We start from the raw sequence: 17,032 nt of genomic DNA, 5'->3' as shown, positions 1-17,032 counted from the left end.
CGCGCGGCAGAGGAAAATGATCACTTTTATGGGGATTCAGAGACGATACTTGTAAACGGCACCTATGAGAAGTGCTATAGGGATGTATACAGCTCGGGCCATTGCATGTTTACTGTACGAGATTTTCCAGCCCCTCCTGACTGATAAGATTGATTAATAATCTCTGCCCAGCCCCATATAACACACATCACTTTGTAATAATTGCTTTGTGCCCAAAGGGAAGGGAAATGTGTCACCTGTGCTCCATAGGAAATCTCAATGTGAGGATTAACATGAGGGCGATGTGTGAAACGTGCAGGAGGGTGGAGAATTAAACGCGTTTCTAGCAAATAACAATTGTCAAAGACCAACCGTTCGGGTGTCACGTTACACAACCCTCAAAATGTGTCAGCGTCCCCCACCCCAGGTCTGGACGGAGGCGTAACGTCAAGCTTCAGGACCATAATGCGAAATTAGTGACAGGTCCCCCAACAATACCGGTGTAGTGGACGGATGTTAGGGCCCGGGAGCGGCTGCTACTTCTGCCTCACATATCGCTAAAAAAAAAATAAGACAATTGCTTTGGCCACTATTTTGTAAGAAGACAATTCTTGCTCTATTGATTTGTACCATGGTCCAGAATCAAAAGACTACTTAAATGGACGCTGTGTTTTTAGCAAAGTTTTCATAAACCAATAGTACAAGCCAATATAAGACATTTTGTAATATACTTTTTCTATAAGAAGCTGAAATCTATTTTTTCTCCATGTATGAGACATTTCTTTTTCTCCCTCCTGCCTGCTAAACACCATATTTATTCTTGGGGAAAAAAGAAAAGTTAAATACTGTTGACTCACTGACTGTGTAATATTATCGCTGCCTATTGAAGTCTATGGCGAGGAAGAAGGAGAGAGAGGCATACACACAGCCACAAAGAGTGCTGCTGCTGCTCTTTTGTCACACTGAATAAGAAAGGGGGGCCTCAAACTGTCCCTGGAACTGTCCGTGTCCCAGGGTCCTCTTGAAGGTAGAGAGGCCTGAGTCTCCGCCCTTACTATGATCCTGTTAAGCCCTCATCTGTCCTCTCCACTACCCCATGAGGAATGGGACAGAAATGTAAGGTAAACAAGACACAAAGACAAAACAGGGATAACAGAAAACCTCAATCAGAAAAAAGCACTAACCAACAATAGGGAGGAGGATAGGGACAGGGAGGAATAAACTAAATGGAAGCAGGGACCAGGAGATATACAGACACATACTACAGTAAACCACAGAATACTACTACAACAACTCCACTCCGACTACTTAGTTTTAGCACAGGAAGAAAAATCTTTCACCAGCAGGGTCAAGAAGGTATGACCAGTTTATATAGGGAGAGGTAATGACCAGATCAGAAGCAGCTGAAAAGGAGCTGCGGGTTTCTGGCCAGCATGGAAAGCGTTATTAACCTCTTCAGCACTACAGGAAACTAAATCCATTTAATATGGGACACAAATCACAATCTCTAAAGAAGACCCGCGATTCATTACCTGACGTGACCGTCTAACCCCAGGTCTTGCAGGGGGACATGACACTCTTGTGACATCTTTCCAGTAAGTGTTTATCTCACCTCATTTCTGGATGCTCAGCTACACCGCTCAATATTGAGCTGTATAATGTCCCCCATGCTGCTGCTGCATCTGAACACATGCTGCATAGAGACAGGAGAGCAGGAATCCCTACTTTTAGAAGACTATGATTGGATTTTTGCTTCCATGAAGTACATCACTATAAGTCGACCAAAGGTTTTTCCTATCAGAACATTGGGGCAGTGAGCCAGGAACAAAGGCTGAATGAATAAGACGGAGACCGTGCCCAGATTTCAGGTGTGTATATAAGGAACCTGCTCTGTGCACACAGCACTTATACTAGGTGGACAACATCAGACATGGCGTTTGTTTCAGCACTTGGCTACCAGCCGGTTTACAACCCGGTAAGTAACGGCTTAGTTCTTCTTATATTTTTCTAAAAAATTGTTTTAAAAAATGTAGGTAAAAATGTTCTAAATTTTTCCAAAACTGAACAGTGATTTTCATTATCTATTGTGTATAAATGTAAATATGGATAATTTAGACCAAACCCCTGTAAATACAATGTGTAAAGTTGCAGGGGGGGGGGGGGGGGGGGGGGGAGTTGCGGAATATTGGCAATTACAAAAAAAAACCAAAAGATTCTCTATGAGGTTCTGCACAGGCACCATAAATATTACAAAGTTTATAAATTGCTTGATTAGTATAAATTGTGCTTTAGCCTATATGTTATTGCATAAATGATACAAAACTTTTTTTTATTGCATTCAATGCATTTTGTTTTTTTTTATTTTTTTTAAAGTCTCAACAATTTTGTGTCCACAGCTCCTATGCAAAGCTATGTGTCTCCATGGTTACAGAGTACAAACAAAACTTTGAAACTTTTGTGTAGTCTGATCTATCAGCAATTTGTTTGCTTCCAGCAGGTAAACTGATTCCCCTTAACCCTATACAGGCTCAACTAAACCGAGCATGCACGAGTGTGGAGAGGGATAGGAGGAACAGCAGTCGGTTAAACACTTGATTAACTGACAGCTGCCCGATGTGCATGGCCACCTAGACTGGAGAAATACTAAAAAAAATAATAAAAAACACCACATAGGTCTGCCGGAGAGCTGTAGACCAAAAACCTCATCATTTTTAAATCAACTGCTGCTATTTGCAAAAGTATACACACCCTTTAATATGTCGTTTTATGGGTATTCTCAGACTCATTTTTTTTTTGTCCATCTTTGTTTAGTCTATTCCTTTTATGAACCCAATTTATGGCGGTCTGCAGGCCGGCATGTCAGTTTACATCCAGGGCACGATCCCTCATCACGCTAACAGGTAACCCATCATGGACGGCTCTGACCTCTTTGCTTAGTAAATGGCCTCATCCATTTATATGACTTTGGGTTGACTGGAGTAGGATCTGTACAGTTGGGATCTCAGGCGCGATTTTATTGCAGATATTAAAATACAATCGTTATCTCATTGTGCTCCCGTAAGGAGAAGTGCACACCCTGTGAGTCAGAGCCTTATCGAAAATGACTGAATTTGGCAAATGTTGAGTCCAAAGCTTATGACACTTGGTTCCAAAGACTTTTCAGGGTGCGATACCTTTATTGGATGTATCTGCTGATAACTCTTAAAGTAGTGTTCCAATTTAAATGGACACTTTTTTTTTACTTAGATGCTTGTATTTGGGGCTAAAATTTATTTTTTCACTTTGGTTGCATTCGAAATATTGCACCGTTTTACTTTTACAGGTTCTTTTTGTTTCCCCGCACATTCAGTGTTGATGTGATCTGTGGCCATAAATCAGCTGACAGGCGCTGAAATAAGACAGATAAAAGAGATACAAATTCGGTCACAATGAACTCACTGACAGTTTCTCCGTTAGCTCATTCTGCAGACAGCAATAGACAGTGCGATGCAAAGGCTATAGAAGGCAAAAAATATCAGCTTTATCCCAATGCAAAACCGCTGACTTCAGCAGTGTCAGACTTTGAATGGTGAGGTAGAGTGCATGAGCAATAAGTACATACAGGTGATTCTCACAAAATTAGAATATCATCAAAAAGTTACATTTATTTCAGTTCTTCAATACAAAAAGTGAAACTCATATATTATATAGAGTCATTAGAGAGTGATCTATTTCATGTGTTTATTTCTGTTAATATTGATGATTATGGCTTACAGCCAATGAAAAGCCAAAAGTCATTATCTCAGTAAATTAGAATAATTAACCAAAAACACCTGTAAAGGCTTCCTAAGTGTTTAGAAAGGTCTCTTAGGCTACTTTCACACTAGCGCTAACTGCAATCCGTCACAATGCGTCGTTTTGCAGAAAAAACGCATCCTGCAAAAGTGCTTGCAGGATGCGTTTTTTCTCCATTGACTTTCATTAGCGACGCATTGCGACGGATTGCCACACGTCGCATCTGTCGTGCGACGGATGTGTCGTGTTGTGGCTGACCGTCGGGAGCAAAAAACGTTGCTTGCAACGTTTTTTGCTCCGTCGGAAACGTCTTTTCCGACCGCGCATGCACGGCCGGAACTCCGCCCCCACCTCCCCGCACCTCACAATGGGGCAGTGGATGCGCTGAAAATCTGCATCCGCTGCACCCGTTGTGCAGCGCTAACAACGCTAGCGTCGGTACGTCGAGTACGACGCTAGTGTGAAAGTGGCCTTAGTCTGTTTCTGTAGCTCCACAATCATGGGGAAGACTGCTGACCTGACAGATGTCTAGAAGGCAGTCACTGACACACTCCACAAGGAGGGTAAATTTTACATTTCATTTGGAAATCAAGGTCCCAGAGTCTGGAGGTGCTGTTGTGGCAGGGCCTCTCCTGACATCCTCTGTGCTGCTGTGGCTGGCTCTCCTGACATCCTCTGCGCTGCTGTGGCTGCCTCTCCTGACATCCTCTGTGCTGCTGTGGCTGCCTCTCCTGACATCCTCTGCTCTGCTGTGGCTGCCTCTCCTGACATCCTCTGCGCTGCTGTGGCTGCCTCTCCTGACATCCTCTGCGCTGCTGTGGCTGCCTCTCCTGACATCCTCTGCGCTGCTGTGGCTGCCTCTCCTGACATCCTCTGCGCTGCTGTGGCTGCCTCTCCTGACATCCTCTGTGCTGCTGTGGCTGCCTCTCCTGACATCCTCTGTGCTGCTGTGGCTGCCTCTCCTGACATCCTCTGTGCTGCTGTGGCTGCCTCTCCTGACATCCTCTGTGCTGCTGTGGCTGCCTCTCCTGACATCCTCTGTGCTGTTGTGGCAGGGCCTCTCCTGACATCCTATGTGCTGCTGTGGCTGGCTCTCCTGACATCCTCTGCGCTGCTGTGGCTGCCTCTCCTGACATCCTCTGCGCTGCTGTGGCTGCCTCTCCTGACATCCTCTGTGCTGCTGTGGCTGCCTCTCCTGACATCCTCTGTGCTGCTGTGGCTGCCTCTCCTGACATCCTCTGTGCTGCTGTGGCAGGGTTTTTGGAGGGTGCTATGCACATATAATTGGTAGTTTTAGATGAGGGAGAGGTCACAAATAATTCCTGGCTTCAGTGCACATGGTTCAGATTCTAATGAGCATATTACAGGGACCAGAGCCTGCTTTTCTCTTTCTCTCTCTTTCGACAGTAGGGAGAGGAGGAAGTTTTACACAAATCTGAAGTAGAGGGGAGAAAGTGCCTAAAGTCTCATGAATGGCAGAGAAAACTGGTTGTAGATATGGAACAAGCACATGAAGAGGAAATGGATGCAGGATAGAAGCTGTGCTGATATATGAGCAGTGGAGACAGAATACACACATCCAGCCTATATTACTGAGAGAGTCATTCCCACAGTAGAAGAATATCTAAAACTTGGGTCAGACTGCAAACTGCATATCAGGGGGTATGAAGATGACATACTAAAGTGTAGTGCAATTTTACTACCAAATGTAACCACTAACATATGTAAAAATCAACTTTCCATGTAAATGGTGTCCATAAAGAAACCAGAAGAGTTTTGAGAAACAGCTGTAATGTTGTGGTCTTTGTCCTGTTCACAGGTTCCATGTGAATTTTTCGTGTGGGGGAGACATTGCCTTCCACTTTAATCCTCGCTTTGATGGGAAGGACAGGGTGGTGTTCAACACGTGCCAGTCTGGGTCATGGGGAAGTGAAGAAATAAGGAAGGATGGATTCCCTTTTCACAAGGGGAAGCACTTCGAATTAGTGTTTTTTGTTAATCCTGGAGGCTACCAGGTAAGGAACTAAATGGATTTCGTCTAGTTCTACTAAACCACATTCTCTGATCCAAAATATATAGTATATTTCCTGCGCATGAATGTTAAACTGGAAGTCCGGGTTTAGAAAAATATGGTTGTTGTATCCTGCAAAGGACGCCGTGACGGTCCATGGACACAATTTATTATTGTGGCTCAGTTACACTAAAGTGAATTCAGCTGCAATTCCACCCAACCTGAGGACAGGGGTGGCACTTTTTTTTTTTATATTTTTTTTTTAATAAGCAATCATGGTTTTTCTAACACTAGACATAGATAAAAATGACCATCTCTTTTCTTTCTATCCAGGTGAATGTGAATAGTTCCCCCTTTTACGAGTACCGTCATAGGATTCCCCTGGAGAGAGTGGACTGTGTTCAAGTGGAAGGAGACGTGACCATCCAATCTCTGAGCATTGTCGGAGGAGGAGGTGGTGGGGTGAGTAATGTATTGGTGGTACTGATTGGAAAGACATGCGCAAAACAGAAACAATCGAGTGAGGAACATGTGGGGGAAGAAAGAAGATAGGAGAGGAATAGATGAAGCTCCAGGGACAATAGACAACTGTCGGGGAATGATGGTTTGGCCAACCATTCATCTGACTACTATCTATCCTGACTCCTCTGCCAAACGCTCCTGGGTTCTCTACGAGAGCCAATGCCAGACTCCTACAAAAGAACCGATAGTCCAAGATTGGGCTTGCCATTCCTTATCTCGGTTGAAATCATCTGTCCGAGAGGAGTTGGAAAGCCACCATACAAATTGGACCTTCAGCCGAGACCCGAAGAGGTTAGGCATCTTGAATTTTCCAATCCTTTGTTTTTGAAGGACATATGTGACTTATTCTACACTCCTTGAAAATACATGAGCGCTCGGTCAAACTTTCCAAAACTTTATGGAGAAATTGCCGTCGGCCAATGAGCATTGTGCTGACACCTACCAAAAAGGTTTGGTCAGCCTTAGGAGGAACGTACCGAATCTGAACAAGCCCATACACATTAGATAAGTGGTGGGGATAACACACTGAATTTGGAGAGACCCACTGAGCATGGAGTGTGAATGGAGGAACCCAATCCTCTCGAAATGGTAGACGTCCAGGAAAGAGGGATCAGGCATAATGTCAATATGACTTACTCTATCTCCGAGAGAGATCATCCCCCTCAAAGGAGTCTGGAGGAATAGATAAAAGATATTACAATATATGTGATCTTTTCTTGTAGGGTCCGATGATGACTCCGTCCTTCCCGTCAGCTGGGGTAAGTGTTTAGCGTAGAGACATGAACGTTTCGTCCAGGAGAGCGCAGTTGTAATGTGTCTCCTCTGTTTATCTCTCAAGATGATGCTACAGCCCGGGTATCCATCCATGACGCTGCCGGTGAGTGTGGCTTCACCATGGACTATTGGCCGTGCCATGAAATAATGTAACTTCTGTGTCACTAATGTTTTTTTTCTCCTCTTATGTTCTCAGGCAATGGGAGGACCCACCTATAACCCAGTCAGTATACGGGGTCTTGGGCACATCGCTTTCTCTGAGTTTGTCCACGACTTGTCTTTCTGCCCTCTAGTTCAGTGACTTACATCCCCCCCAACAGGAAGTTATCATCAGAACATCACATATTGTGTAATCAGGTTTTTGTGTTACATCAATTAATATATTGTTGGCGTTGTTTGGTTTTCACAATATGATCTTTATTAAAAAATAGAATTGGTAATATTGCTATGTTCACACCGGCCACTGTGGCTATTTTATACTTATACTTCCTGTTTTATCAGGAAGAGTTTTCAGCAGGCTCCTTATCATCAGAGTCAGGATTACAATGACTGATGACAACATATATACAACTGATAACACAGGATTCACCAATCACAATAGGTGATATCACAGCTCACCTCCTTCTCCTGTACAATGACTGACAACAGCTCTATATACAGTAGATAACACAGTATCTACCATTCACAATAGGTGATGTCACAGCTCACCTCCTCCTCCTCCTGTACAATGACTGATAACACCTCTATATACAGTAGGGAACACAGGATCCATCATTCACAATAGGTGATGTCACAGCTCACCTCCACCTCCTGTACAATGACTGATAACACCTCTATATACAGTAGATAACACAGGATCCACCATTCACAATAGGTGATGTCACAGCTCACCTCCTCCTCCTGTACAATGACTGATAACACCTCTATATACAGTAGATAACACAGGATCCACCATTCACAATAGGTGATGTCACAGCTCACCTCCTCCCCTTCCCATTTACCTTTGCACATGCTTATTACATACTCCAATACAAAAGATATGGTCAAGATCCAACTGTTGCAGCTAATGTACATGTGGTGTTTCTTGAAGCAACAGGAAATTAGAATCTAAAAAGCCCCAGTGGCCGGTGTGAGAACTGCAAGAGTTATATATGTTTTATTTTTAATACAGCTTGTGACATCTTAAAAAAAAAATTGCCCCCAAATGTAAAAAAAATATATTTATCACAGAAACTTTATTTAAATGTTTGGTCATTTTCTGATGATTACATTGAAGGATTTCTTATGTATGGCACTGACTTGATGGTAAATCCCATGTGCAGTCTAATCCACCCCACGTTACCTGTATGAGGACCTCGAGCCTCGGAGCTGCAGATTAATGCCGGAATCTATCATTTGGCCATGTTTTTGTCCTCTTCTTCCAGCCAGTTCCTTACCGTGCAAACATCCCTGGAGGAGTGACACCGAAGAGGACCTTTGTGATCAGGGGATTCATGCCAATGGGAAGCCAAAGGTGAGGGCGTAGCGGTACTATTAGGTGCCTGATCATTGAGCATTATCTGCCTACATAATAAGCCATAATGATTAATGGGATACAGCAATAACATGATTTTTTTTGTTATCCGGTGACCATTGATTGACGCTATGGTGTAAAAAAAAAATCCCAAAATGATGTTACTTATAAGAAAAGAAAATCAATATTAAAATTACTGATAACACATATTACAGATAAAATAATTTAAAAAACTACAATCCCCGCCCCATCATTTATGTAGTGACTGGCCACAATGCAGTGACCCCCAAACTATTGAAGCATATAATGAGTGTGTGCGGAGGTCATTGTACAGGAGGAGGAGGTGAGCTGTGACATCATCTTTTGTGAATGCTGGATCCTGTGTTATCTACTGTATATAGAGGTGTTATCAGTTATTGTACAGGAGGAGGAGGAAGTGAGCTGTGACATCACCTATTGTGAATGGTGGATCCTGTGTTATCTACTGTATATAGAGGAGTTATCAGTCATTGTACAGGAGGAGGAGGTGAGCTGTGACATCACCTATTGTGAATGGTGGATCCTGTGTTATCTACTGTATATAGAGGTGTTATCCGTCATTGTACAGGAGGAGGATGTGAGCTGTGACATCACCTATTGTGAATGGTGGATCCTGTGTTATCTACTGTATATGGAGGTGCAGCGCCCCAGAGTCCTGGTCGTTGCAGTGATGTCGCTCTGCCACTAAGGGGAGTGATGTCACGTCTGATTGCACTAAAGGAGTTCACCTGACCAGGTATCACAGTCACACATTACACTTCACACTCTGGCCACCAGGGGGAGCAAAGGGTTCTATGTATTAGGCCACTCCTCACACTCTGGTAAAACTGGGGGTTGGATAGGAAGTTAGAGAGAAGCTGACTGGGTTTTGCCCAGGCAACATCCTGTGAGAGAGGGAGTTCCTGGGAAGATTCAGGGGGGGGGGCTCTGTCAGGGGTGGGATCCTGACAGTGGCCTAGCGAAAAGGAAAGATCGTTACGGAGCCGCGCCTGCACCCGTTGCGGCGGCATCCTAAGAAAGGACACGAAGCGAGGTTTATTGTGGAGAAGTGAGAAACGAGATCGCAGCAAAAAGGAGATAGAACCAGTAGGAGTCGTGCCCTAAGACCATGGCAACATCCTACTGAGGCGTGTAGCCGGTGGCCGGAACGCCGAGGAAGTATTGGGCTCCAAGCATTACTTCAAACAGCGGCAGGACAGTTAACTCTAGGTTGGCTGTCTCACCTAAGCAGACAACGGAGGCAATTGTGGGAGAGGGGCGTCTCTAGGGTCCCAGAATAACTCCAGGCCTACCCCGTCATACGGGTGCGTCCTAGCCATATCATCTGGGGGACGGAGAGAGAAAGAACATCAGAAACAGACACAACAGTTGTGAGGACTATCCCGTGGTGCTCAGCAGTGAAGTACTACAACACACAGGCGCTAGAAGGTAGGCACTGATTTCCACCTGCAAAGGGAACTCTGGATGTGCCTTCGGACCGGCCGGTCTCCGCTGGCCCTGTTAGCAGTGCTCTGGATTGCGGATCCCGAAGCCTTCAGTAAAGAGACTGCAACCCTGTGTCCTCGTTATTCATCGCACCGCGCACCATCATCACACCTTTCATTGGACGCCCCTTAGCAGGGTCACGGACCAGGTCTAGCCACCGTGACAACCCCAGGACCGAGACAGAAGAGGTCCGGTACCGAGTACCCCACGGCCCTGCATCTGGGGGCGCTCCAGAGGTGTTATCAGTCATTGTACAGGGGGAGGAGGTGAGCTGTGACATCACCTATTGTGAATGATGGATCCTGTGTTATCTACTGTATATAGAGGTGTTATCAGTCATTGTACAGGAGGGGGAGGAGGTGAGCTTTTACATCACTTGTCATGATTGGTGGAGCCTGTGTTATTATCTGGGTATTGAGAACTTGAGTCGCCCGCCAGGGCCGTGGGGTACCCGGTACCGGGTCCTGAGTTCACAAGGGGATGTCACGGAGGTGACCCGGTCCATGGCCCTGGGCGCTCATGTAAAAGGGGAAATTGAATAAAGTTTGTTTGTGACGCCACCTGTGGTATTCGGTCAGTGGGGACCGACGCTGCTTTAAGGGGTCCGCTGGGGTGATGTTATGGCAGCCAGATGGTATAACTTCCTGTGATGAGGGAACAGCCGCCATCTTGGACGGGCATACTAACAGAGATTGGCGTGACTCCATTTTGTCTCCTGGTCACAGGTCTGCAGAAAGGAGTGCTCCTGGCCCCCACCTTTTCTAATGAATAAAGTTCCATTTAGTATGGTAATGGGCTGAGTACCATGTAGCAGGCATTTGGCATTTCAAAGCCTGAGTGAGGAAGCCACACCAGCAGGGGACATAGAGGTGCCTGAGGGGCTTAATTAAAGTACGCGTGTCAAGTGGCCACAGGATACACATCTATTATGGCCGTCCAGTCGAACCGTCTCCAACATGGAATCCGAGGTACCGGCTCATAAAAAATATTCCCCTCGCCCTAAAGAAATTGCGCATCTGACAGTGCGACTCCCGGGCCCGTGGGAGCTCTGAAACCCGAGATATAGAGATCAGCCTCCCACAGCGACCGAATGGGTCCATGTTTGATCCCTGTACGACCGGCAGAACAAACCACATGCGCTGGTACTGCCCGTGTACTGATCCGATCATCCTGAGAGAAGTTATCCCATGTATTAGATATTGGAATAAATCTTGCAGGGAGGCAGAGGGGTGGAGATTGCTAAGCCCACCCAGCTACAGGGGGAGGGACACAGCAGGGTTAAGAGCTGGGACACTTGGAGAGTGGGGGAGAACAGAGGAAGATGACTAACTAAGGAACAGGGCATATGCGAGCCAGAGGGGAGCAAGCACACGCTTTCTGGGGGCTGCCCGGCAACTAAGTCTTGGACCTGCGGAACGCTGAGCCCCCCGGCTTCCACAAGCGACCTTCAACCTGGTAAATTGACCTCCAGCTTTATACCTCTAAGCCTTGTCTTATGATATTATATTTTACTCTGACTGTAACTCTTGATATATTTTGACTGTATATTTCTTGTAATTACCTAGTGCGCCCTTAAGGCAATTAAATTATAAATTAATTTTGGGCTGATCTTTTTACTCTGATTGCGAATCTTAGAATACCCAGCGTGGGTAACAGGGCAGTCTCCCCGGCGGCCATTTGCTCTAGGTGCAGTTCCCTTACTGACCTGAGAGACAAAGGGGGCGCCGGAGAGCTGTGCCTGTGTAGTGACGTCACGGATTGGTGACGTGGGAGGAACTGGGCTTCCTTCACACTTCCCACAGGTGAAGTAGGTCCCCAGGGCTCCCGATGCATAGGTGAAGATGGTGAGAGGTGCAGTGAAGAACGAGGACACAGGGCTCCCGATGTGTAGATGGAAGATGGTGAATGGCGCAGTAAGGAAAGAGGACACAGGTTTGCAGTCTCTTTACCTGGTTTACTGAAGACTTCAGGCAGCCACAGTCCAGGGCACCAGATCACAGGGCAGGCAGGGTCCGGCCGGCTTGGGAGCGAATCCAGAGTCCCCCTTTACCAGGTGGGAGTTAAAAGCCTTCCTCAAAGCGTGGTGGTGTTGTAGTCCCTTACTGCCTATGGCTTCAGATAAGGTTCTCACAGTTCTTCTCTCTCTGTCCTTCATATAGGATAGGACATGACCCGTATGACTGGTGGCTTGAACCTTTTTACAGGGACTCTAGCACACCCCGAGCTCTATAGGTGTCACTGTGTCTCCTGGGTTTTAAGGCGGACAGGTTACTTGCAGTCAGGCCCGGACTGGCCATCTGGCAATTCTGGCAAATGCCAGAAGGGCCTGTCTGGTCGTGGGCCGCCTTGCTAAGTAGTTAACAGAGTCGGTGTTATCAAGACACCCATACTGTTAATACTGCTAAGTATTGTCACAGAGCACAAAGTCGCTGACTCCGTCTCTTACCCCAGCAGGCCACAGTTATTATTATTATTATTATTAGAATCGTTGGTCTTGGTGTAAATCTTGCTTTCCTCCATCCAGTGTAACATGAGTAATATATCCCATGTGGTGCTCGGGGAAGGGGACAGCATGGGCCTCTGTGATTTTAAATGCCAGGGCTGAAATTCAGCCCCAGTCCGAACATGCTTGCAGTTCAGCTGTCCAGCCGGTTTCTGATGTAAGTCGTAGAGTCCTTACCTCAGTGGTCCGGCTACCGGTTATCTGCGCCTCAGAGGGAGGCAGCCTGCTCTTAGCTGGTCTCCCCTGGTATTCCCTCACCTGTGCTTCGCTCTTCTGCACGCTCACTCAACCATGTTCGGCTTTCTGTGTGTCTCTTTCCAGGAGCTGCAGTACTTCAGACTACACGGCCCCTCCAGACGTTCTGACCCTCTAGGTCCGTCTGCTCTCTTCTGTCTCTCTGGCACTCTGACTCTGTTTCCCTCCAAACCACAATGTATATAGGGGAGTCACCTAGTAAATAGGATCAAAAGCTCCTCCTTGTGGCCTGGAGTGTGAACATGTTGTGTGTATGGTGATTACCTGATGAGTTATCCTTCATCACTTCCAAACGTAACATCACTCTCCCCGTGAGGAAAGCAATGCTACTGTGACGACTAGGACCCTGGGGCGCCACAATCTTTCCAGCCATTATAATCCTAACTCTGGTTAAGGAAACAGCTGAAAACTCTCCTTGAAATGACAGTAGGAATAAGACTTAAAAAGTCCTAGTGGCCAATGTGAACATTGCAAGATTACTATTTTTTTTTATATAGATTGTGATATTTAAAAAATTGCATTTTTTCCCCATAAACTACATATAATATAAAATCCTGATTTAATCAATAGATAATTTTTTAATTAAAGCTTCCCTTTAAAGAAACAAATGATATTTGGTCAAAAAATGATTTATATGTTACATCAAATGTCACAAAATTAAAAAAAAAAAAAAAAAAACTGTTTCAGAGCACATTAATGGCTAACTATTGTTTGTCATGATCAGACCTTTTTTTTTTCGTTTTCTTTTTTTATAGCTCTATATCCTCATCAACAAAACATAACCTTGAGGTTTTCTGTAGACACCACTAGGGGAAGCTGACTTATAATGACTAGTGTTGAGCATTCCGATACCACAAGTATTGGGTATCGGCCGATACTTGCGGTATCGGAATTCCGATACCTGTGTTCCGATACTTTTGTGATTTCGGGAATCGGTATCGGAACCATATTCATGTGTAAAATAAAGAATTAAAATAAAAAATATGGATATACTCACCTCTCCGGCGGCCCCTTAATCTTACCGCTGTAACCGGCAGCCTCCGTTCCTAAGAATGAGCACGTGAAGGGCCTTCGATGACGTCGTGGCTTCTGATTGGTCGCGTGAGCGCTCATGTGACCGCTCACGCGACCAATCACAAGCCGCGACGTCATCGCAGGTCCTTCACGCGCTCATTCTTAGGAACGGAGGCTCCCGGTTACATCGGTAAGGTCCAGGGGCCGCCAGAGAGGTGAGTATATGGATATATAGATAGATATATATATATAGATATACATGGATATACTCACCTCTCCGGCGGCCCCTGGACCTTACCGCCGTAACCGGGAGCCTCCGTTCCTAAGAATGAGCGCGTGAAGGACCTGCGATGACGTCGCGGCTTGTGATTGGTCGCGTGAGCGGTCACATGAGCGCTCACGCGACCAATCAGAAGCCGTGACGTCATCGAAGGCCCTTCACGCGCTCATTCTTAGGAACGGAGGCTCCCGGTTACATCGGTAAAGTCCAGGAGCCGCCGGAGAGGTGAGTATATCCATATTTTTTATTTTAATTCTTTATTTTACACATGAATATGGATCCCAGGGCCTGAAGGAGAGTTTCCTCTCCTTCAGACCCTGGGAACCATTCCGATACTTTGCGTCCCATTGAAATGCATTGGTATCGGGTATCGGTATCGGCGAGATCCGATATTTTGCCGGTATCGGCCGATACTATCCGATACCGATACCAATGCATATCGGAAGGTATCGCTCAACACTAATAATGACTATAGATTAAAATCAATAATAGCATAGTATGCACTATGTTCCCCCTGGTGGTGGCTGGAGGTAGTTACAATGTTTTACATCTAGAAGATCTATCTATATAATCGTCTAAGGGTCACTTCCGTCGGTTTGTCTGTCACGGAAATCCTGCGTTAATGATTGGTCGCGGCCGGCCGCAACCAATCGGCAACGGGCACAGTCCAGCTGCGAATTCGCCCTTCCCTACTCCCCTCCAGTTAGTGCACCCTCCCTACTCCCCTCCAGTCAATGCCCTCATAGCGTTTTAGCAGTCCGTTAAACGGACTGCGTTACACCGCGGCATAACGCTGCATCAATAGTAAAAAGATCTAATGTTAAAAATAATTAAAAAAATAAGAAATCATTATATTCTCACCTTCCGGTGCCTTTCCCGCTCCTCGCGACACTCCGGTCCCAAGAATGCATTGTGGCAACGACCCGTGGTCTTGTGAGATGATCATCATCACGTGTTATTGCCGCAATGCATTCTTGGGACCGGAGCGTCGCAAGGAGCATCGCTAAACGCCTGGGCTGGATCCGGGGGCCGCCGGAAGGTGAGTATATAACTGTTTTTTATTTTAATTCTTTTTTTTAACAGGGATATGGTGCCCACATTGCTATTTACTACGTGGGCTGTTATATACTACTTGGGCTGTGTTATATACTGTGTGGGCTGTTATATACTACGTCGCTGTGCAATATACTACGTGGCTCTGTTATATACTACGTGGCTCTGTTATATACTACGTGGCTCTGTTATATACTACGTGGTCTGTTATATACTACGTGAGCTGTGTTATATACTGCGTGGGCTGTTATATACTACGTGAGCTGTGTTATATATTGCGTGGGCTGTGTTATATACGTGGGCTGTTACATACTACGTGGGCTGTGTTATATACTATGTGGGCTGTGTTATATACTACGTGAGCTGTGTTATATACTACGTGAGCTGTGTTATATACTGCGTGGGCTGTGCTATATACTACGTGGGCTGTTATATACTACGTGGGCTCTGTTATATACTGCATGGGCTGTGCTACATACTACGTGGCTCTGTTATTTACTACGTGGGCTGTGCTATATACTGCGTGGACTGTGCTATATACTACTATACATATTCTAGAATACCCGATGCGTTAGAATTGGGCCACCCATCTAGTATTTAATAAATTGGTCTCTTTTTGTTTCAGGTTTCACATTAATTTTAAGACAGTAAATGGTGATATCGCTTTACATTTCAACGTTCGCCTTAATGAGTTTACAGTGGTGCGGAACAGCAAACTTGGGGGCTCCTGGGGCAGAGAGGAGAGGGAGATGGCCGGCAACCCCTTTGTGCCGGGGCAGTATTTTGATGTGAGTATCTGAAGACAATGAATGGAGCTTGGGTTTGCAGATAGAAATGCATATATGGTCCTTGGTATAACATTGTTTTTGGATGATTTGCTGAATAATGAAGTGTCTCATACAGACTATTCTGTTCCTACAGATCTCCGTCCGCACCGGTAATGGCCGCTACAAGGTGTATGTGAACGGACAACCCTTCTGTGAATATGTTCATAGATTCGCAGCGCTGCAGATGATCGACACCCTAGAGATCGAAGGAGATGTGGTGTTGTCACTCGTACAGTTTTAAGGCACCTCCAAATGTGGAGGGTGAGACAGAAGACGCTTGGTCTCATGATTACTATTAATAAAATGCTGATATTTAGAAAGAATTAAGTCATTCGTTAACTAAAGTCAATGGTTCAGACACCAAGGGGATCGGCAATGCGGCATGCTGGAACATGGGTAAAGCTGGAAAACATAGTTTAGGGTTAGACTTTGAGCTAGGGTTAGGGATTGATTTAAGGTTAGGTGTAGGGATAGGGCTAGCGTAATAAAAACAAATTACCAGAAAAACCCACATAAAAAATGTTATTTACAAAAAAAAAATAAAACATTATATAGCTTTTTACGTTTTAGCAGAAACCCCTCAAAACTAGGGGGTCAAAACACAAATTATATTCAGTATTTTTCTTAAATTACAATACATGTGCTCGGTGGATAAGGGGACTGGTGGAAGGCACACAGGGAGTGCTAATGATTCATGGGTTTAGGGGCTCAAAATACTTGCTTAACCCCTGGTGTTACTCACTGATCCATCTTGAGATAAGAAAAGGAGGAGTTTCCATTACTGTTCCCATAGGTCCTGCGTCAGGGTAGAAGAGTTACCCCATTATTAAGAAATCAAAGAAGCCACACAAAATAGTAAGGGGCCTTTTCCAGGTGGACATCAATTGCCAGTAATGATAATCGATGATGATTTAATAACTTGATCATCGCACCAAGTAAAATGTTCCTTAACATACTCGAGTCCGACAGATATAGTGAAGTGTATTTTTTTTTTTCCAGCATA

The 17,032-nt window shown here is 45.3% G+C and overlaps 1 protein-coding gene across 1 annotated transcript; it reads left to right on the top strand.

Annotated features, from left to right (window-relative positions):
- Positions 1 to 1,824: 1,824 nt before the first annotated feature.
- On the top strand, positions 1,825 to 16,346 carry LOC143805973 (galectin-4-like). The gene is made up of 10 exons (XM_077285766.1): positions 1,825 to 1,954; positions 2,791 to 2,879; positions 5,573 to 5,768; positions 6,098 to 6,226; positions 7,009 to 7,044; positions 7,125 to 7,163; positions 7,257 to 7,283; positions 8,485 to 8,573; positions 15,828 to 15,990; positions 16,124 to 16,346. Exons 1-10 carry the CDS (start codon positions 1,910 to 1,912, stop codon positions 16,268 to 16,270), a joined length of 960 nt encoding a protein of 319 aa, XP_077141881.1. The 5' UTR covers positions 1,825 to 1,909; the 3' UTR covers positions 16,271 to 16,346.
- Positions 16,347 to 17,032: the final 686 nt, after the last annotated feature.

This window comes from Ranitomeya variabilis, chromosome 2 (genome assembly GCF_051348905.1).
Source record: "Ranitomeya variabilis isolate aRanVar5 chromosome 2, aRanVar5.hap1, whole genome shotgun sequence".
In the NCBI taxonomy this organism is placed as follows: Eukaryota; Metazoa; Chordata; class Amphibia; order Anura; family Dendrobatidae; genus Ranitomeya; species Ranitomeya variabilis.
This window is presented reverse-complemented; position numbering and strand designations above follow the sequence as displayed.

Coding starts and splice junctions, on each gene's coding strand:
- LOC143805973 (XM_077285766.1), top strand. CDS start 1,910: ATGGCGTTTGTTTCAGCACTTGGCTACCAGCCGGTTTACAACCCG. Junction 6,227..7,008: donor TCGGAGGAGGAGGTGGTGGG/GTGAGTAATGTA, acceptor CTTTTCTTGTAG/GGTCCGATGATGACTCCGTC. Junction 7,164..7,256: donor ATCCATCCATGACGCTGCCG/GTGAGTGTGGCT, acceptor TTATGTTCTCAG/GCAATGGGAGGACCCACCTA.